Below are 21,984 nucleotides of genomic sequence, written 5' to 3' on the forward strand. Positions count from 1 at the left end.
ACCTCTAACCCTCCTCCCACGTCCATTACCTTCACATTGTTTTCCTTTTATTTCTGATCCCGTTCAACAACTATATGGCGACATCGACTTCTCAACTGTGATTCCGGAACAGCTCAGTACGCGAGCTATATTAAGCGTCACCAACAAAGACTCGCTACACCTTAATGAACAAGTACTGAAACTTATCCCTACCGACGAAGTAACTTTCACCAGCATTGACTCCATCTTCACAGACGATCCTGCAGATCATGTTTCATTCCCCGAAGAATTTAAGTCTTACTCCCACTGGCATGCCTCCGCATAAACTCAAAATTAAAGTAGGTTCAGTCGTCATGCTTCTCAGAAACCTCATGCCATCAAGAAGTCTCTGTGATGGCACTAGACTGACTGTTTCCAGCATTCACCGCAATGTACTGCAGTGTAAAACAATCGCAGCTCCTACCTCACAAACTGTCCTTATTCCCCGGATATCCCTGACCCCATCAGATTCAAATTTGCCTTTTACACGCAGACAATTTCCTGTTAGATTGGCCTTTGCAATGACAATTAAGGCACAGGGACAAACTTTCAAAATTATATGCCTGTATCTGCCAAAACCAGTTTTCAGTCACAGACAATTTGTATGTTGCTCTTTCCAGAGTTCCATCTTTTCATTCACTCACAGTCGTATCCTCAAACCCACCCCATTTGGACAACTGTGTCGTTCAGGAAGTGTTCACCCATCAATAAATAATTTATACGGCGTATGCTACGCCGCGGGTTGGCTAGTATATATGTATATGTATGTGTGTATATATAATATATATATATAGTTCCTAATCTCAGATGCTGTCACATTGGCTATTCAAGTCTCACTACCCCTAACCTTGACATTACATGCTTGTTTTTCTTTGTTTCCCTCAATACAGCTAGTTGGGGTCTGCACACTGATTCAAGCCTAAAAGCTCTGTTCTTCCTAAGCCCCCATGATTTTCATGGTCACACCTGTCAGAACAGAGTCTTATTTTCTGATTTTTGATATCTTTTCAGGCCTGCAGCTTGCTGGCAAAATTCTGTCTATAAATTGTATGTGCCTGAGTTGGAATCACAGATCAATATGGCTGGTAGAAAATAACAAAGCCCAGTATGGGGATTTTTGAATGCAATATTGAAGGCGTTCATTATAAGCACATTGTCTTGGACCAGGATCTGTTGTGTGCTGTAGACATTTTAGAGTAAAAAACCCTCAAACCTTTAAAATTCACCTAATTTGCATTACAAATTGGCCCATCCTGGGCAATAAAAGGCAAAGAAAAAAAGTGCCAACAGTCAGTGTAGATTTGTTCAGCAGAAATGACATAGAAAGTATTTTTAAAATGTTCATATTCAGTATCTGGTTTTGATTTTGCTTGATTTTATCAGACAAAAACAAAACCAGATAGTGGAAGCTTCCTACACTACATGGTTTACTAACATATAACTCGTATCCAAACCCATTTAAGTGTACAGTTCTGATTGTGACACTAAACTCCATAGTAGCTCCATGCTATAATTATTAAAACTATCATACAGTGCCTGCTGGCTTTCCCTAACTAGTATAAATATATTAAGTATAGAATATTTTTTTTAACAAATTCCTTTTATGTCTTAATTTTAGAAATGGTGGAATCTATGAAGACGGTCGCAGGGAAGGATGTTGAGTTGACGGTGGAGGAGAGGAACCTGCTTTCTGTTGCATATAAAAATGTGATCGGTGCCAGGAGAGCGTCATGGAGGATAATCAGCAGTATTGAACAGAAAGAAGAGAACAAGGGAGGAGAAGACAAATTAAAAATGATCCGTGAATATAGGCAAACGGTAAGATTGGGAGTTTGATCTACAAACCACTGGATTGATTATAAAGGACAAAAAAAAAAAAAAAAACCCTGCAGTTTTACCTTGTACCTGATGTACTGAATTCACACTAAGTTGTACATCTGTCCTTGGTCTGTGCTCAAGGTAAAATTTAAAATAAAGAACTTCAGTATACTCACAAATTATTTTCTAGTTACTAACCATTACTTAAGTGATGATCTAAAAGTTCTGAGCCTAACTTTTTAAAAGGAAACACCAGTACAACCGAATGTATTTTATTTTTCAAAACATAACCCCTGTGAAAACTAGCTCATTTGTGATAGCCTTTACGTATCTTTTTTGTGTCTCACTTGTGTAATCACCATCATTAGCATTGTTTGCTCTGTAGAGGACAGAGGCTGATGGTCAAGTTTTTCTCTCCCCTTTTTCTTGACTGGCTGCTGCAAATGGAAGAGCAAGTCAGCACTATACTGATTAGCTGTGAGCCCTTTGAAACTGGCAATCAGCATGACCTATACCCTTGGCATTAAATATCCGTGATCTTGCGGGCACTGGCATGGACATTGGATTTCTCTAGTGTTGAATCACCACCCTTCCATTGTTTCAACTGTTTGCCTTACATGTCATATTATTGTGTCCAAGTTTCATCCATAGTTGCAAAATGCTTCTTGAATTCTCATTGAATTTTTTTTTTTTTTAGCTCAAAGAATGGTTTCATTTGTCCAGTAATTAAACATATCTTTTCAGTCTCACTCACTTTCCATTCTTCAGTTCTTGATTGCAAAATTGCTTCAGTGGCAATATTTTCGTCTGTTAAATGCTGCACAGAGCTTCGATCATGTTCATGAGGGATCCTGCTGCAGCAGATTTCTGTGGTGTATAAAGGCGACTGATTCTAATAATTGCTACCTAGTAGAGAGTAAAACTCTAAGCCATATTTGCCTGGAATGTTTGAAAAATAAGTGCATGTTTGGTTCCAGGTTGTGTTGGTTCTGAGACGAGATATACAGTGAGGAACATAAGTATTTGAACACCCTGCGATTTTGCACGTTCTCCCACTTAGAAATCATGGAGGGGTCTGAAATTCACGTTGTAGGTGCATTCCCACTGTGAGAGACAGAATGTTAAAAAAAAAAAAATTCAGGAAATCTCATTGTATGATTTGTACAGAATTTATTTGTATTGCACTGCTGCACATACATATTTGAACACCTGGCAATCAGCAAGAATTCTGGCTCTCAAAGACCTGTTACTCTGCCTTTAAGAAGTCCACCTCTACTCCACTTAGTAATCTTAATTAGTAGCACCTGTCTGAGCTCTTTAAAGGGACCTGTCCACCCCACAGTCAGACAGACTCCAACTACTACCATGGGCAAGACCACAGAGCTGTCAAAAGACACCAGAGACAAAATTGTGGACCTCCACAAGGCTGGAAAGGGCTACAGGGCAATTGCCAAGCAGCTTGGTGAAAATAGATCAACTGTTGGAGCAATTGTCAGAAAATGGAAGAGGCTATAGACGACTGGCAGTCACCCTCGGACTGGGGCTCCATGCAAGATCTCACCTCGTGGGATATCACAGATGATAAGAAAGGTGAGGAATCAGCCCAGAACTACACTGGAGGAGCTGGTCAATGACATGAAGAGAGCTGGGACCACAGTTTCAAATGTCACTGTCAGTAGAACACTATGCCGTCATGGTTTCAAATCATGCATTGCACGGAAGGTTCCCCTGCTCAAGTCATCACATGTCCAGGCCCATCTGAAGTTTGCCACTGACCATCCTCCCAGGTGGCACAGTGGTAGTGCTGCTGCTTTGCAGTAAGGAAACTGTGGGTTCGCTTCCCGGTTCCTCCCTGTGTGGATAGCGCTTTGAGTACTGAGAAAAGCGCTATATAAATGTAATGAATTATTATTTATTATGGATGATCCAGAGGAGGCATTGGAGAAAGTCATGTGGTCAGATGAGACCAAAATAGAACTTTTTGGTCTAAACTTCACTCACCGTTTTTGGAGGAAAAAGGAGGAGTTGCATCCCAAGAACACCATCCCTACTGTGAAGCATGGGGGTGGAAACATCACGCTTTGGGGGTGCTTTTCTGCGAAGGGGACAAGACGACTGCACTGTATTAAGGAGAGGATGAATCGGGCCATATATTGTGAGATTTTGAGCAACAACCTCCTTCCCTCAGTCAGAGCACTGAAGATGGGTCGTGGCTGGGTCTTCCAACATGACAATGACCCGAAGCACACAGCCAGGATAACCAAGGATTGGCTCCGTAAGAAGCATATCAAGGTTCTGGAGTGGCCTAGCCAGTCTCCAGACCTAAATCCAATCGAAAATCTTTGGAGGGAGCTGAAACTTTGTGTTACTCAGCGCCAGCCCCGGAACCTGACAGATCTAGAGGAGTTCTGTGTGGAGGAGTGGTCCAAAATCCCTGTTGCAGTGTGTGCAAACCTGGTCAAGAACTACGGGAAACGTTTGACCTCTGTAATTGCAAACAAAGGCTTCTGTACCAAATATTAACACTGATTTACTCAGGTGTTCAAATACTTACGTGCAGCAGTGCAATACAAATAAATTCTGTACAAATCATACAATGTGATTTCCTGAATTTTTTTTTTTACATTCTGTCTCTCTCAGTGGGAATGCACCTACAACGTGAATTTCAGACCCCTCCATGATTTCTAAGTGGGAGAACTTGCAAAATCGCAGGGTGTTCAAATACTTATGTTCCTCACTGTAAACTTCAGATGCTTGTAATTCACATAAACTTGTGTTCACAAGCCCTGGGTTTTCTAGGACAACATATTTAAAGTGAGTTACCTATGTGGAAAGTATTTTTTTTTCCTTTGAAAATTGCAAATGTAAGTAGACTGCCAACATAGCACACTAAATTAACAAGAATGTGACACAATTTACTAAAGCAAGTTAGTATATTGTGTATCCTTCCTTATAAATATAATGCAACACTGAAGCAGTTTGCACAGGTAATTTAATCTTTTTTTTCCCTCCCCATGTATTCCTTTGGTAAATTCTTCAGAGTCTCTTGAGGGATTTGCCACGACTCTTTGTCTGTATGTGTGTTTTGTTTTTGTTTTTTTTTTTTTTGCCAGCTGCACTCGTCCACACCAAGTAGTTATTAGTTGTTTTTGTCAGTAGGTTGTTTTCCTCATACAGTGGGTTTTGTGAAAATAGTTCTCTCCAGTCCTCTCTCCATGGATTTTGACCAGATTATCTATAGCAGTGACTAAAATTTACTGCTAAGTGATGGCAAATTAGCCACCTTGCTTCATAAAAGGTAGAAGACTGGCATATCCTATACAACATTTTTTAAAATTCTTTGCACTGCTGAATCATATACTTGGGTGCCAGGTGACTGCAATGGTGCTTAGCAAAGGTTTCTTTTAATTTTTACAGTCCCTTAAGGAAATTACCTTTACCTATTATTCTTGAGATGCAGAAATATTTCTGGTCTTCCACTGTGTTCTGCTACTTGCCCATTGTCTTCTAGATTTTCTCTACAGCTTGAATACTTTTAAGAATAAGTCGGGTTTCTTGTGCTGTTGCAAGTCAGCTGCCTTGTCATACAAAATTATGACTTTGAAAGACAATGTGTATCAGATTGATCTTTCCAAACCTCTTCTGGAGCCTCCCCAGTATTGTAGTTGCCATCCATTACTCTCATGTATTTAAGTTGGATCAAACAAATTTAGTTTACCTAATCACTGCCTTGTTAATTCGTGTCAGTGTCCTGGTTTGCCTTGTAGGAGAAGTTTGGGAATGAAAACCCATACACTATCCATGTCACAAAATAAGTGTTTATTTTTATTGATTCTAATGTATATCTGATGTTCATAGGCAAATGAGCATTTCTTAGATAATTCGCCTTAAAATTGTTTTCCTGGGTGGCTGAAGGGATTTTCTTATTTTTGTGCTTTCACACACCAGTAATAATCTTTGGCTGCTTACAAAATCGGCACCATAAATGACCCTTTCAGGTTCAAATTATTTGATCACCCCTCTTACTAACCCAAGACCTTTCATGAAAGTTTAAGTGAATAATTGTATCCGCTGAAAACATTATATGCAATGTATGCTTAAATTTGACTAGGGATTGGCCATTGCCAGTCAAAGAAACAGTTTAGGTCATTTTGTATAATTGTCTTGAAATACTATTGAACTAATGACTAAAGAAGATAAATGATAATTTATCTTCTGTTTTCTCATCCATATAATTTAAGTCTAAAACCATTACTTTTAGATAGATACTTTATTAATCCCAAGGGGAAATTCACAAACTGCCAAAAGCATTTCACCTACAAATTGTTTTTTTTAATTTTTAAGTGTATAGCCTAATGTCATGGTTTTGGTAATGAATGACACACCTTTGGGTTTTAAAAATGTACATTTATTTATAGTACTAGGGTGTTGTACCATGTTAGCCATTATGAATGTAGAGAAAAGCCAAGCAAAATGACACCTTTTATTGGCTAACTAAAAAGATTACAATATGCAAGCTTTCGAGGCAACTCAGGCCCCTTCTTCATGCAAGATGTAATACAGAAACTGGAGTTCCCTATGTTTATATACACACTCTAGGACAAGAAACAACATTGGTAAATATTTAAATGAGAAATTTTAAATGTAAAAAATTAATAGATTCATTCAGTCTAGGGTTAATTTAACGAGAGAAAAGAACAATGTATTGTCAAGATCTCTGGATAAGATAACTGTCCAACAAAGTCTTTTGAAGTTTGTAATGAGTTTTTCAAAACAATGTGGGTCTGTAGACAAGTTGTCTGTCATTCTGAGAGATGTAAACAATCCTCATATCTGGCCATAAAACTCTTGTCTTTATTCAATCCATGTTGTAAAGTATTAAATTTTACCACGAGTTTAACTTCCCATTCTTTTCTCTCTTGCTGTGTTTTGAAGTTGCCCATAAGCACTGTGACTTTAAAGTCCTTCTCACAGTGTCCATGGCTGTTGAAGTGGGCCGCTACAGGAACATCTGTGTTTACTCAAAAACAGAAGTCAGCTTCCTTGACACCATTGTTCAACTGAAAGACAACACTCTTGTAACTTCTATTTTTCACAAACCGACAGACAGACGGACCTACCTGAAAAGTGATAGCTTCCACCCCAAGCATATAAGGCGCTCCATTATTTTCAGCCAAGCAATACGGTACAATCGTATTTGCTCAGACCCGACAGACCGGGATAAACAACTGCAGGAGCTCAGACAAGATTTCATCAGACAAGGTTACACCCCCAAAACAACAGACACTCAAATAAGAAGAGCTACTGCCATACCCAGAGACAACCTTCTGGAATATAAAAACAAAGACAACCAAGGATCGCATCCCCCTTGTTGTCACCTACAACCCACATCTTGAAACACTTCGAAAAATTATAAAAGAACTTCAGCCAATACTAAACAATGACCAAACACTGAAAAATGTATTTCCTGAACCTCCCCTCCTGGCATACAGACAACCACCAAACCTTCAGCAACTAATTGTCCGAAGCTCCCTAAGTGAACCAACAGAAAATGGCACATCTCCATGTCTACAGAAAAGATGCAAAACATGTGCCCACATCTATGATACAGACCGTATAGTTACACCACACTGCCGACTTGAACATCACATAAAGGGATCATTTTCCTGCAGATCATCTAATGTAGTCTACCTAATTCTCTGCATGAAATGTCCTGACACTGCACTCTATGTGGGAGAAACAGGACAAACACTCTGCCAGAGAATGAATTTACACAGGTTCCACATTAAACATGGCAACACAGATGTTCCTGTAGTGGCCCACTTCAACAGCCATGAACACTGTGAGAAGGACTTTAAAGTCACAGTGCTTATGGGCAACTTCAAAACACAGCAAGAGAGAAAAGAATGGAAAGTTAAACTCATGCTAAAATTTAATACTTTACAACATGGATTGAATAAAGACAAGAGTTTTATGGCCAGATATGAGGATTGTTTACATCTCTCAGAATGACAGACAACTTGTCTACAGATCTACATTGTTTTGAAAAAACTCATTACAAACTTCAAAAGACTTTGTTGGACACTTATCTTATCCAGAGATCTTGACAATACATTGTTCTTTTCTCTCCTGTTAAATTAACCCTAGCCTGAATGAATCTATTAATTTTTTACATTTAAGATTTCTCATTTAAAGATTTACCAATGTTGTTTCTTGTCCTAGAGTGTGTATATAAACATAGGGAACTCTGTTTCTGTATTACATCTTGCCTGAAGAAGGGGCCTGAGTTGCCTTGAAAGCTTGCATATTGTAATCTTTTTAGTTAGCCAGTAAAAGGTGTCATTTTGCTTGGCTTTTCTCTATATTTATTTAGTAATTTTTTTGGTATAAAGGTGCATGTTTTTAAAATTTATTTTTTAAGAAGTCAGTAACATTTGTCTTTTTAGAATATTATGTCTGAAATGACTTTATACCAATATGATTTTCTCATGGTTTAATAATCTTGTTTTCATGTAACCTTAAATCATTTGTTCCCTTTTTAATTTCTAATGTAAAGGTTGAGACTGAGCTGAAGTCAATCTGTAATGATATTCTGGATGTACTGGACAAGCATCTCATTCCAGCTGCCAACACTGGAGAGTCCAAGGTTTTCTACTACAAAATGTATGTTTCCTTCAAATTTGTGTATTCTTCATTATTCTTGTTGGCTGCTGTGTGAATGTTCTCAGAATCCTTTACTGTTTTAATAGCCTCAAGACTGAGTTTGTATTTTAAGTCCTGATGTTTTAGAGTGCCCTTTTGTTGAGTACAAGTGTGATGCTTGAGTTGGCACTGTACCTAATATAGTGCTAACTGGCATAGCTATTTGCCCCAGCCACCTTGAGTTTGATTATCCAGGTTTATGAATGTGACTTTTTAGTATGGAAAGTGGCACAATGCTGTAGTGGTTAGCCATCTGTCAGCTGTGGGTTTCTTAGCCTAGGCATTGGTTTGTGTGGAGTGTATAATCTCTTGTGTTTATGTGGGATTTTCCTCCTGATGAGTCATGGTAGGAATACCAGAGCAAAGACTTAACGTATGAGGTTTATTGGTAAGTGTGAATTGCCAATATATGAGAATACTTCTGTACAAGCATGCCATGTAATGTTCAGTACCAACAGCCCATCCAAGGTTGGTTCCTGCATTATCCAATACCAAATACTGTTTGTCGTAATTGACCTTGAACTGAATTTAGCAGGAGAGTAAATTCATATGATTTTGGGGCCATATTTATCGGTATATAGCGGGTATAGAAAAGCAACAAAATATTTTCAAAGGGGGTGATTCTTTTCTGTACCCCCAGTACATATTCTCATACTGTAAGCATTTTTTGATCTATATATGAGGTAACTGTAGTGATACACAACTGTATGACTTGTGCACTCCGACTTGTTCGGGCGGACTGTAAATGTCAGCATCTTTTATTGCAGTTGTGGCTGTTACAACATATGATAGCACACATCTTTAAATGTTTTGCCTGTACTGCATTATTCACAACATTAAATCATCAAAGAAGTAAAAACCTTCAAACTGGAAAGTGAAGCTATTTCTTAAATTGGAAACCAGCAAGATGCAGTTTTGTAGCGCTGTAGGTTCCAGTGGAACCAGAGCATTGCTTGATTGGCAGGATATTTCTTTTGTAAATAGCATATTTAGCAAGTTAAGTAGCTAGTAATCTTTTTTTTTTTTTTTTAATATATTTATATGTTCTTGCACTAAATTTAAGCAAAGTTGATATTTTACTGTTTTAGAATCATAAGTCATATTTAATATGCATCTAAGCAACAGTCATGTTTACTATGCTGGTCACCAATCTTAGGTTATAGCCAAGATTGTTAGAACCTCTGTCTGACAATGAACGGAGTATCTTTTATTTTCTTGCTTAAATACAGGTTCATAAAGACCCCAAGAACAACCCATATGTACTGTTGAAAATTCTAACAGACAACTTTTTGTTGTTTAAAAAAAATCGCTGTGGATACTGGTCAGCCTGCTAGATGAATCATTAATATTGCTAACCATATAGATGCCATACCAAATTCAGAAATCTGACAGTATTAACATTTTTCCATTATTTTCATACAGAAGTGATTAAATTGCAGGTCTGTCTGAAGATAATTCTGTAGAAGATGGTATGTCAAGATTTATTGAAAGGCAAGAATTCTGATGGTTTTTTTAATGTGTGCTTTGTTCTATCTTTTGTCTTTTTAATTTTACCTTAGGAAAGGAGATTATCACAGATATCTGGCAGAATTTGCCACAGGGAATGATCGGAAGGAGGCTGCAGAGAACAGCTTGGTTGCTTACAAAGCTGCTAGTGATATAGCAATGACAGAACTTCCCCCAACGCACCCCATCCGTTTAGGACTTGCCCTGAACTTCTCTGTATTCTATTATGAAATTCTTAATTCCCCTGATCGTGCATGCAGGTGAGTGCTACACACTGTTGTGTTGTTCCTTTTGAGAGATTTAAGTTTTTAGATTAAGTACATTTCCTGAAGTTCCAATATTTTAAGAAGCTACAAATATATAAAAGAAAATCAAGGGATGCATTTTGCATGGTGGGGATTGACAAGTTGGAAGGAAACACGACCATGACTATTTCCACACCCAGGATGTGGCAATTTATTATACACATTAAAAATCTGGTAGCCAAAATAGCGGGGTTTGCTTTTACTCTAAAGTCTTTTTCGAGTGAGAAATGTGTTTAATTAACAATGTCTTTGTTTACTTCATCTTTAAACTAGGCTGGCAAAGGCAGCTTTTGATGATGCCATTGCGGAACTAGACACACTGAGTGAAGAAAGCTACAAGGGACTCTACACTCATCATGCAGTTATTACGTGATAACCTGACACTATGGACTTCAGACATGCAAGGCGATGGTAAGAGTCCGTAATTTTACTTGCAGTGTCTGTGTTGTGGTGTGTATGAAGAGAGGTTGTACAGCCAATCTCCCCTGTAATCTTAGTTCTGTGTGATCAATTTATTTGGTCTTAATTACCCATTAATTGAAGTCATCAACAAATTGTTTTAGCAAAAAGTAGTGTTTATGATTGCTGGTAGTCACTGCTTCTACCTCACCACCAAATGATTAGAAATATTTCGGCATTGAGTTTGGGAAAGGAGGAGAGGAGAATCACATGAAATCTGTTCAGTAGCTGATCAGTTGTAAACTGGAGTTCCTGTCATACACAAGACTGGTAAGAGTGAGTTATAACAATTGTTGATATCCGAGAATATCTCAAACTGGTGTATTGCAGAAGATCTCTATTGGATGCAGTGAAACTTAAGAGCATGTGTTTGATGTTTCAGTGGTAATGTGAAAATGTTAAATGAGTAGAAATTACTTTAAAAATGAAGTAAGACATTTTAAAAGGATTTGTAACAGTTTTACTGAAATTAAAGGTTTTAGGAGTTAAATCCTGCTTGTAGAATATGCTTTGTTGTATTGCTGAATGCTTAAAAAAGCCCATTCAAAGTACAGTGGTGTTTCACTATCTCTTAGTCCTTAGCTTAGACAAATAACACGGGACTACTGTAGTGATTTGTATGAAATTTTGTGAAGGAGTGTGTTTTCTTAGTCTGTATTCTACCCTTAAGGTGGGCAGATTAAAATATCTTGACCTCTGGAAAAATATCATATAAAGAGAATAATATCCAGGAAAAAATGTTTTGTGCCATTAAAACACTATTTCTTTGATTGTTAGAAGACTGTCTATGGGAATAAAGGATTCTAATGGCAAGAACCCATTTAGCACACAGTGTGTTTTCTTGCTTTTATCAACATGAAGTTTGCCACTTCAGAAAATTTCAAGCCATTCTTGCCCTTACTGCTTGCTGCTCGAAACAAGTCTTTTATTTGGGGGTGTGTGTGTGTGTTTGTGGCATTAAAACACGTCACTCGTACTTGTTTCAAATTCGATTTCTACACTCTAATGTCACCCTCATTTTTTTCTTCCTTTTGTCCCTTCTTTCTTCCTTTATTCATGTAGATTCCTAAGGAAAAACAGCTGTTCATTCCCTATAAAAACTGTACTTTGTAAGTCAATATTCTGGCTTAGTGCTTCTGTTTTCACTAACTCCACTGCATCTTCTCACAGATGTCATTGTTTGGATTTACTTTCCATTTTACACAAAGGTTGGCTAGATGTTGCAGACATCTGTTTGTTTTGATGCAAGTGAAACACTTCCGTTGAACTGGGCAACTCAAACAAAACAAAAAAAAAAAAAAAAATTCAATGCATTTGTTTGTAACTGGAGGCCTGTGGGACCTATCAGCCAATAAAATGTACCTGCTTCACTTGTCTTGTCTAGGACTCGGACTTTGTGAGCAGGCCATGCCATTCTAAGTGAGTGGTGCTAGCTTACAAGTCCATTTGGAAGACTGACTTTCAAATCTTTCAGTTCTCTAGTTATGTATATGTTGCCTGCTTTTATTGAGTTTAAAAATGACCTTTCCATTACCCCGCATGGATTTTTTGCAAGCCTCACTCGGAGCATGCTTACTTTTGTCACAAGCATAAATGTTAGATAAATCATAGGAGAAAAGGTGACTGGTTGAGGGACAGCCAAGCATCAAGAGTTAGAGCATTTTCTGTTTTTTTTCCCCATTTCTCCAAATTGTCACAAGTCTTTCTGACATTCCAGTTAATGTCTAAATCATTTTTACCTTTCTATGATAGCCATCCTGCTGCTTATTTTTAGCATACTTTAATGTAGATGTTTGAATATATCAGCTAAGATATATTTTACTAGAAGACTCTTAAGGTAGTTTCACCTGTTTCAGAAGCTGTTGTGTGTAGCTGTCAAACTAGAGATTTAGAATTATTTTCTGATATTTTCACTACTGAGGCCTACTATAGCTGTTGCCTACAAAAACGAAAATGTTGAAAACACCCCCTCTGTTTCTGTTTTTGCTTCATGTATTTGATCTTTGTAGGCGTGCTGCCTTGAGGAGCTTGATGCACATTAACTTTCAAGGTTTACTGTTTCACTAACTGCATGTTGATTTAACATCAAGCTCTTACCTGATTGAGCTAAATTTTACATTAGTTGCACCTCTTTATTTCAGTCCTCAGAATGTTTGCACTTGTTCCCAGATTTGTAGAATTATTTTAGATTGCAATTGTTTCTAACACTACACAGTTGTTCTGAACCCTAAAATGCTTTTGTTTTTCATTAGCATTTTTCAAATTTGGTAATTGTTTTTGCTTTCATACTTCTTTTCCCAACATTTAACTGAAAAAAAAAAAAGTTTGAAAAACTGAACAGGTCCATTCTTTGCGATTTTACACAATATTTTGTTAGGCGCATTTTGTCAGTTATTTTGTGTTTTTAATTTAACAATTGTACATCTTTCATCAGAGTGGTGTGCAAAAATTTAGGCAACCTTGCTTAAAATGTCTGTTACTGTGAATAATTAAGTGAGCAGAAGATGAACTGATCAACAAAAGAAATAAAGATCAAGCTGACATGTTTCTTTTCAGCATTATGCAAGATTAGTGTGGTGTTTTGTACTAATGTACATTGAAAGGAGAGGAGAGCCGTGCAAATGTTTGGGCACCCCAAGATATTTGAGATCACAGGTAACGTTTACCAAGGTCTCAGACTTTAATTAGCTCATTGGAACTATGGCTTGTTCAGTCATTGTTGGGAAACCCCAAGTGATGCAAATGGCAAAGCTGTGTAAATTCTTGAACTCCTCAAACCATCCCAGCTTTCAGCAGTCATGGGCTCCACTAAGCAGCTGCTTAGCACTCACCTTACAAAGCGGGAGCAGGCTACAAGAAGATAGCAAAATGTTTTCTGGTAGATGTTTGCTCAGTTCCTAATGTTAAGAAATGGCAGTTAACAGGAAAGGTGGAGGGTCAAGTTGAGGTCTGGAAGACCAAGGAAATTTTTTGAAAGAATTGCTCATTGGATTGGTAGATCCCATATGACTACAAAAGACCCTCAGAAGCTTTAGCAGACTCCCTGGAGTGGTGGTGCACTGTTGTATTGTGTAGTGACCCCTGAACAAATATGTCCTTCATGGTAGAATCGTCCCGAAGAAGATATTTTCTGCATCCTAGTCACAAAAGTCTGCAAATGAACATCTAAACAAGCCTGAAGGATTTTTGAAACAAGTCCTGTGGACTGCTGATTTCTAAAATAGAACTTCTTGGCCACAATGTGCAAAGGTATGTATGGAGAAAAAAGCGTGCTGAATTCCAGGAAAAGAAGACCTCTCCAAATATTATGCTTGGCACTGGATTGATCATGCTTTGGGGTTGTGTTGTAGCCAGTGGCACAGGGAACATCTCATTGATAGAAGGAAGAATGGATTTAAATACCAGCAATTTCTGGAAGCAAACATCGCACCATCTTTTTTTTTTTTTTTTAAACATCAAAGTTGAAGCTTAAAAGGGGATGGGTCCCACTACAAGATAGTGATCTGAAACGCAGCTTAAACACACTGAGAATATTGCAGAATTAAAAGCCTTTTGCAAGGACAAATGGGCGAAAATACCTCAAGTAAGAACTGAAAGATTCTTAGCTGGTAACACAGCGGTCACAAGCTGTGATACAAACCAAGGGTTGTGTTACTAAGTACTGATCATGTCAGGTTTGCTTCAGGCCCTTTTCATTTTTTTTTTGGTATTTTGTACCTATGCTCACTTAACTATTCACAGTAACAAGACATTTTAAGCAAGGGTGCCTTTTGCATGCTACAGTATATTGTGCACTTAATACAGATTTCTTTGATAAAAGGGAAATCTGCAATGTTTGAAATATCACATGTAGGAATTGAGCACAACAGGGAATGAATCATGTTTTATTAGAACAATAAATGGCTCCCATTTAAGAATTTTTGGGAGTGAAAACCCACCTCACCATCAGTGTAAACTGTTAAATTTTTATAATTTTTATTATAATTTAAAAAAAATATTTTTATAATTAAAAAAAAAAAAAAAAAAAAAAAGTTCGGCATAATGTTTTTACCTTTTGTCCTGAATAAATTATTTCTGTAACATGCAGTGTGTTGTCATGAAATAATGCTTCACGGTCATGCTCAAAATAAAAGGTGCTGGTGTAAACAGACTGCCGTAACTGACATGCATAAAAGAATGGGTAAAATGGAGACCTGGTTCACTTGCTTACTCCTCCTGAATGTATAGTTAAGTTGACATTTGTTATATCAATAAAGCAGTGTTTGCCTGTCCTGTGAGCTTGTTTTGTGTATGGCTGTATTATCGAGGTTTCCCTGTGGATAGCGGAGAAGAATTACGGTCTTTAGGGTTATTGGAAAATATTTGGCTCTTTTGTTTTGAGTGCTAGAGTTTCGTCCTCATTCATGGTGTTAAGGTAAATGAAATAGAGGGTCCACCCATGGTGGGGATTGATGCAGACTTACAGTTTAGGCATTGGGGTGTGTGTGGGGGTTCATATTTACAATTCGCTGCAGATTCTTTTTACTTTTTACTGCTTTTGTTTTAGCAGCAACCACGCCAAATGTTTTACCTGTCAGTGTAGAAACACTATCTCCCTGTTGTCACAAGTCTTGATTAATAAGATGAAATAGTGAGAATAAGGCAGGGTCCTCAATCAGTCCTGGAGGGCCACAGTGGCTGCAGGTTTTTGTTCTAACCAAGTTGCTTAATTAGAAAGCAATTCTTGCCAATAATTTCATGGCTTCATAGTGCTTTAACTCTGCCATGTCAGGTAATTCTCATATCCTGGATTTTTTCCCTTTCTAAGGATATCATCCAAATGATTTGAAGGCTAAAATGGAGGAGTAATTCTCAGTCCTTCACTTTTATCTCTTCACTTTCCTTCCAAGTATTTAATTAAACCCAGTAGTGCATGATAAATACACACTGGTGTAAATGGTAACAAGCTAAATGCAGAAATGCTGGTCTCTTTTAAAGTCACTTGTATCTTACTGCTAATAAGGAACAATTAAAAACCGAGACTACGGCTGTTCAAGACTAGAATAAGCAATGAGGGTTCAAAATCTTAACGAGCGAGACAACTAAAGTGAAGCAGAAGTTTTACCTGAGCCACTGAGGACCCCTGGAATAAGGCTTTATCTTAAGATTGCAGATCTGTTTAACATAAAGCTTTATTAATTCTGATGGAAATTCTTGTTACTTCAACATACTCTAGGTAGTAAGAAATGCAAAGTAGAAAAAGATTATACAGTCATATGAAAAAGTTTGGGAACCCCTCTTAACTCTTTGGATTTCCTTTTAATATGACATGCTTTATGGAACAGTAGTATTTCAGCAGTGACATTAAGTTTATTGGATTAACAGAAAATATGCATCATAACAAAATTAGACAGGTGCATAAATTTGGGCACCCAACAGAGATATTACATCAATACTTAGTTGAGCCTTCCTTTTGCAAATATAACAGCCTCTAGACGCCTCCTATAGCCTTTGATGAGTGACTGGATTCTAGATGGAGGTATTTTTGAACCATTCTTCCATACAAAATCTCTCCAGTTCAGTTCAATTTGATGGCTGCCGAGCATGGACAGTCTGCTTCAAATCATCCCATAGATTTTCGATGATATTCAAGTCAGGGGCTGTGATGGCCATTCCAGAACATTGTCCCTCTGCATGAATGCCTTTGTAGATTTCTAACTGTTTTGGGTCATTGTCTTGTTGGAATATGCAATCCCTGCATAACTTCAGCTTTGTGACTGATGCTTGAAACATTATCCTGAAGAATTTGTTGATATTGGATTGAATTCATTTGACCCTCGACTTTAACAAGGGCCCCAGTCCCTGAACTAACCACACAGCATGATGGAACCTTCCACCCAATTTGACAGTAGGTAGCAGATGTTTTTCTTGGAATGCGGTGTTCTTCTCCGCCATGCAAAACGCTTTTTGTTATGACCAAATAACTCAATTTTTGTCTCATCAGTCCAAAGCACTTTGTTCCAAAATTAATCTGGCTTGTCTAAATGAGCATTTGCATATAACAAGCGACTCTGTTTTGTGGCGTGAGTGCAGAAAGGGCTTCTTTCTCATCACCCTGCCATACAGATGTTCTTTGAGCAAATTCCGCTGAATTGTAGACCGACGTACAGATACACCATCTGCAACAAGATGTTCTTGCAGGTCTTTGAGGTAATCTGTGGGTTGTCTGTAACCATTCCTCACAATCCTGTGCATATGCCACTCCTGTATTTTTCTTGGGCCTGCCAGACCTGCTGGGTTTAACAGCAACTGTGCCTGTGGCCTTCCATTTCCTGATTCCATTCCTTACAGTTGAAACTGACAGTTTAAACCTCTGAGATAGCTTTTTGTAGCCTTCCCCTAAGCCATGATACTGAACAATCTTTGTGTTCAGATCTTTTGAGAGTTGCTTTGAGGATCCCATGCTGTCACTCTTCAGAGGAGAGTCAAAGGGAAGCACAGCTTGCAGTTGACCACCTTAAATACCTTTTCTCATGATTAGACATATCTGTCTATGAAGTTCAAGGCTTAACGAGCTAATCCAACCAATTTGGTGTTGCAGGTAATCAGTATTGAGCAGTTACATGCATTCAAACCAGCAAAATTACAAGGGGACCCACATTTTTACACAGCCAGTTTTTCACATTTGATTTAATTTCATACAACTAAATACTGCTTCACTAAAAATCTTTGTTTGGAAAACACCCCAGTACTCCGTTTCCGTAGGAAATGAATGACATACCACTGTTAATCTTTTTTTGTTGAAAGTAGAGTAAATTATTATGCAGGCTGAGAGGGGTTCTCAAACTTTTTCATGACTGTAAATGGCTAACAGTAGTAAAAGTTGACAAATAGGAAAATAGTGCCAATAATAAAAATCTCTCGTCAAGATGTCAGTTAGCGAATTCTAATTGAGCTTTCAGATGACATTTTTTAGTAGTGGCTATTTTCTGGGAGCTCTGCCATACAGCCCCTTCGACTTTGTAGTCTTGTGCACATCCAGTCCAGCTGCAGATACTGAGCTTTTTGCAGGTCACTGAGAGTCACCTCAGGATTTGCTGTTGCTTCTCTGACCAGTTTTCTTGGTATCTTCTTTACTTTAACAAGGCAGCCTGACCTAGGCCGGTTCACTACGCTTTGCAGTGATGGCCTTCAGTGGTCACACTGAGGCTAAGGACCTTGGCAATCTTCTTGGTACCATTGCCATCTTTAAACTTCTTGATGACAGCGGTTCTCAAGTCATTAGAAAGTTCCCTTGTCATCTTTTTTTTGTCAGTTCTTGAGATTTCATCAAATAAGCCACTTGCACTGATTTCTCAGTTGTGTGTTCCTTAGAATCGGCCTAAATAATCAGTGATGGGACCAGTCAACAAGCTAGAGGATTCATTGCTTGATTGTTGTTTACATCGGTTTTCATTGCCCTTATTAAGTCACACAGTCTCCAAGCTATTTGGGGTCGAATACTTACTCAACAGCAGATTTCACTGATACGTTCTGTATTGTTGCAGCACAATTTGATTTTCAGGATTTTTTTTAGTGAAAATTTATTGTTCAAGAGGCCCTCATGTCCAGTTATGATACTCCGTCTGCCTTGATGTGCATATATAAATGAAGACACATTTTCCTATGCAGACTAGCAATATGTTTAGTTTCTCATTATTTCTTGTTTCCAAGGGTGGTTTTGGTAAATTATCTTAATACTACTGCCTGCTTTGTATTGTACATGTATTCATTTTTGGAAGTCTTAGATGAAGGTATCAACCCAGAAGGATGATATTTTCAAATGGATTACTTCAGTAATGTCAAACTTTTTTGAAAAGTCTAGAGCCATTGCCATCTGTCCTCCATCAAGCTGTCAGCTATTTGAATACATCTGTCTGGCCTTTTTGTGCCCGAGTAGAGTACATTTCATTTGTCTGTTTTATCGTAAAAATTGGATGTGATATTTGCTAATAGAGAGTTGTGTGGTAGCTGGGAAGGTATAGCACCACAGTCTGAAGGGTGGGCTTTTGAAAAACAGCAAAATGGCAGTCTGCAACCCTGCATATTTAATACTTTTCAGGATGTTTTTTAATATCTTGATATTTTTCTTGAGTATCCAAATTGTAAATTAATCAAAACTCCAAATATTAAGTTTTTTACAATTCAGGGTATTTTTCCATTTGTTTCATGAAGAGTGTCAATGTGTAATTTATCAGAAAATAGACTTGTTTTGAGACCATTTTGCAATACAAAATTGTGGTCTTTGTGCTGGTATTGCCTGCCACATGACTGAAACAAGAAACAAAAATGCCTTTCCGTGAAAGCAGACAATTTAAAAAGTCAGATTTTTAAGAACTAAGGGGTAACATAGGTGTAGCATGGTTAAGAGAGAGAAAGCCGTCAAATTCCCAATACCTATTGTACTGGTCAAATCATAAATGTGTCCTGAATGAGTTTCAACTGCAGGGGATGTTGCAGAGGTCTTAGCGGGTTGACATTCTCATTTTTCTTTTTGGTTTTTTTTTTGTGGCTCCAGTGAGGACCCACAGCTAACAGGGCAGTAAGGCATTCAAGCAGAAAATATATAAAATATAAAATATAGCCATTGTTCGAGCAATGTTTGATGTTAACTCAAAAAAAAACCAAAAAAAAAACAAAGAAAATCAGATGGTTTTGCAATGCAGCCTCTGTATAGTTTTTATAGGGTCACTGTTTTCACATACAGCACAGTGAATTCTTCCTAGTACAGTATGTGCTAATTTACATGCAACACATCATCTGTTCCAGCAGCACGCGACAGTGGCAGCCTGTCATGCTCCTAACGCTGGGAAGGTGCGTCTTCTCAGTATGATCTTTCACTGTTAAATAAACTCCCTCATTCCTGGGCTTAACTGTCATTTGTTGTGTGTGCCTTTCCATCATGGTATTTATTACAATATTTAAGATTATTGTAATAGAAGAGAACAGGCTTATAAAAACATGTTAAAACTTGCAAATTTTCAAACTAAATTTAAATCTATTTTGCAAATATTTGGTTAATGAATGTCTAAAAAGTAACATACTGTACATTTCTTTCACTGAAGTTTTCATGTCATGGGAGCCTGAATAACAATATGACTTGCATCAGGGGGCTGTGTGTGTGGTCTCAGGCTAACTGTACATACAGTGTATCTAAATTGACTGACTGCATACAAGTGAGTGACTATTGGGATGAATGCTGCTGATATACACGTTTTCAATTAAAGCTTCATCTTTTTTCACATGTAATGGTAAATCTATTATCAAAGTATTTCTGAGTTTGTGTTTAAGATACTTGACAAAAAAAACATGGTTGGCCAAGAGAGAGTGGTTAAGTAATATAAATTATTCTGGCAATGATTAAAAACTTTGCCTGCTTTACACAATTGTGCTTCATGTACAGTATACCAAAAAAGGCTTTGGTGCTGGCGACACGAGTGGGAATTTCATCAGGCAGGTGGTGCTGAACATGGCATTGAGCTACTAGGGCCACTTCCAAAATTAAAGTTGATATTCAGCCACTTGCAGTCACAGTCATTACATTGACGATGTAGCAGCCATGTCAGAGGTAGATGGGCATGTTGTGACAGTTAATGGTGGATCCACTTTGTTTGTTTTTTCAAAGGGTTCTGTTCTAAATGTTTGATGTATGGCATCTTGCAGTTGATTAGTGGGGATCCTAAATTTCCAGAGGCTTTTGCCCTGTTATGTTAAAATTTTATTTCAGTAGTAAAATGTCTAATTTGTTGTAACAAGTCTCTTTAATATTTTTCTTTTTATGAATATAGGTGAAGAACAAAGCAAAGAAGCATTGCAGGATGTGGAAGATGAAAACCAGTGAGATGCCACAGCCAATGAAATCCATTTCTCCCCTTTAAAGCCACCTTCTTCACGACTCCCTAACGTTGCACTGAGAATCGCCAAATTCGACTTAACGCTGGTTCTCAGTTAGGTCTGTGCCCACTTGGGCCTAATAGGGTTGCTTTTTCTTTTTTTATTATTTTATTTGAAAATTTTACCCAGTTTTTTTTTTTTTTTTTTTTTTTCCTTTATTCTTTTTTGAAAGGAAAAGCTGGAGTGTCTGTGGATTTTTTTTCTCTGGTACAAGCTGTCTTGATGTTATTAGTTGAAATACACTTGGTTTGCTTCATGGTTTTTTCCAGCATTTTATCTCTTTCTTGGATGTAGGTCTTTTTAATAAATATTAAAAAGCATTTATTACCAAAACATCTATTGTAACTAGATGTGGGAATTGTAACATTTCTGTGTTAGTGAAAACATCAATGGCAGATTAGTAAAGGCCTGTGAGTCTGAAAAGTGCCCTTTGTTGTTACTTCTGTTACAGTCTTTCAAAGGAAGTTGGCAGAATGTTGAATATCCATGTGGAGCAAAATACTTAACTTTTACAACTTAGTGGTTATTGTAATGTTTTGTAGTGTTATGGACTGTATTTTATGTGCTAAAATACTGTATGCGCACAGTCTTGCTGATTTCAGAGGATGGCTGGTAGCAGTTTTAAAAATCCAAAGGATCCCTCTCCTGCTTTGTTTCCTTCAACACACCTGTCCCACCATTCCCAATTCCCACCCCATAGCAGGTCCATATTGGCCATGGTTTCCAAGCCTGCCTGCGTGCGTGCGTGCGTGTGATAATTCAGTTTGTATTTTTCTTCCTTTATCCCCCACTTTCTCTGTTTCTCTCTTTCTTTCTCTCTCTCTCTCTCTCTCGTTCAGTACGTGTAACTTGAAGCTAATTTGTACTACTGGATATCTGACTGGAGCCACCGATACAGAATCTGTATTGTTCTTACTGAAACACAGCATGGAATTAACATTAAACTTAAAATAAAACAACCTAAATTAAACAACATTACGTCTTATTTTTGAGTGATTCCAGTCCATAGCGTTTGCCTCGTAAAGTCAGTTGATTGCAGTGCTCTGGTTATGGGCATTCACACTCCTCCTGTGCACCAACCCTTTTTCAGCAGCCGTACCTTTTTTTTGTTGTCTGTTTTCCAAAAATGTGTCACTTTCCTGTTACGAGATAGATGGTTTGTTTTGGCTGTTGTGTGTGCCATTTAACTGATCACCATCTTCTTACTTGATTGTTGTTGTGATCCATGTTCCAAGTCTATGAATATTAAACTGTTTGCTCAAAA

At 37.7% G+C, this 21,984-nt stretch overlaps 1 protein-coding gene across 1 annotated transcript in view; it reads left to right on the forward strand.

The window, feature by feature from the left end:
* The window catches only part of ywhae1 (tyrosine 3-monooxygenase/tryptophan 5-monooxygenase activation protein, epsilon polypeptide 1), a 67,523-nt gene extending 45,828 nt beyond the window's left edge, over positions 1-21,695 (forward strand). Inside the window, 6 exon segments of the mRNA XM_028806705.2 lie at positions 1,637-1,836; positions 8,393-8,499; positions 10,098-10,304; positions 10,623-10,689; positions 10,691-10,760; positions 20,615-21,695. Of these exon segments, the coding sequence (XP_028662538.1) occupies positions 1,637-1,836; positions 8,393-8,499; positions 10,098-10,304; positions 10,623-10,689; positions 10,691-10,760; positions 20,615-20,667 (704 nt within the window). The 3' untranslated portion in view covers positions 20,668-21,695.
* Positions 21,696-21,984: the final 289 nt, after the last annotated feature.

Source organism: Erpetoichthys calabaricus, chromosome 8, assembly GCF_900747795.2.
Source record: "Erpetoichthys calabaricus chromosome 8, fErpCal1.3, whole genome shotgun sequence".
Taxonomy (NCBI): domain Eukaryota; kingdom Metazoa; phylum Chordata; class Cladistia; order Polypteriformes; family Polypteridae; genus Erpetoichthys; species Erpetoichthys calabaricus.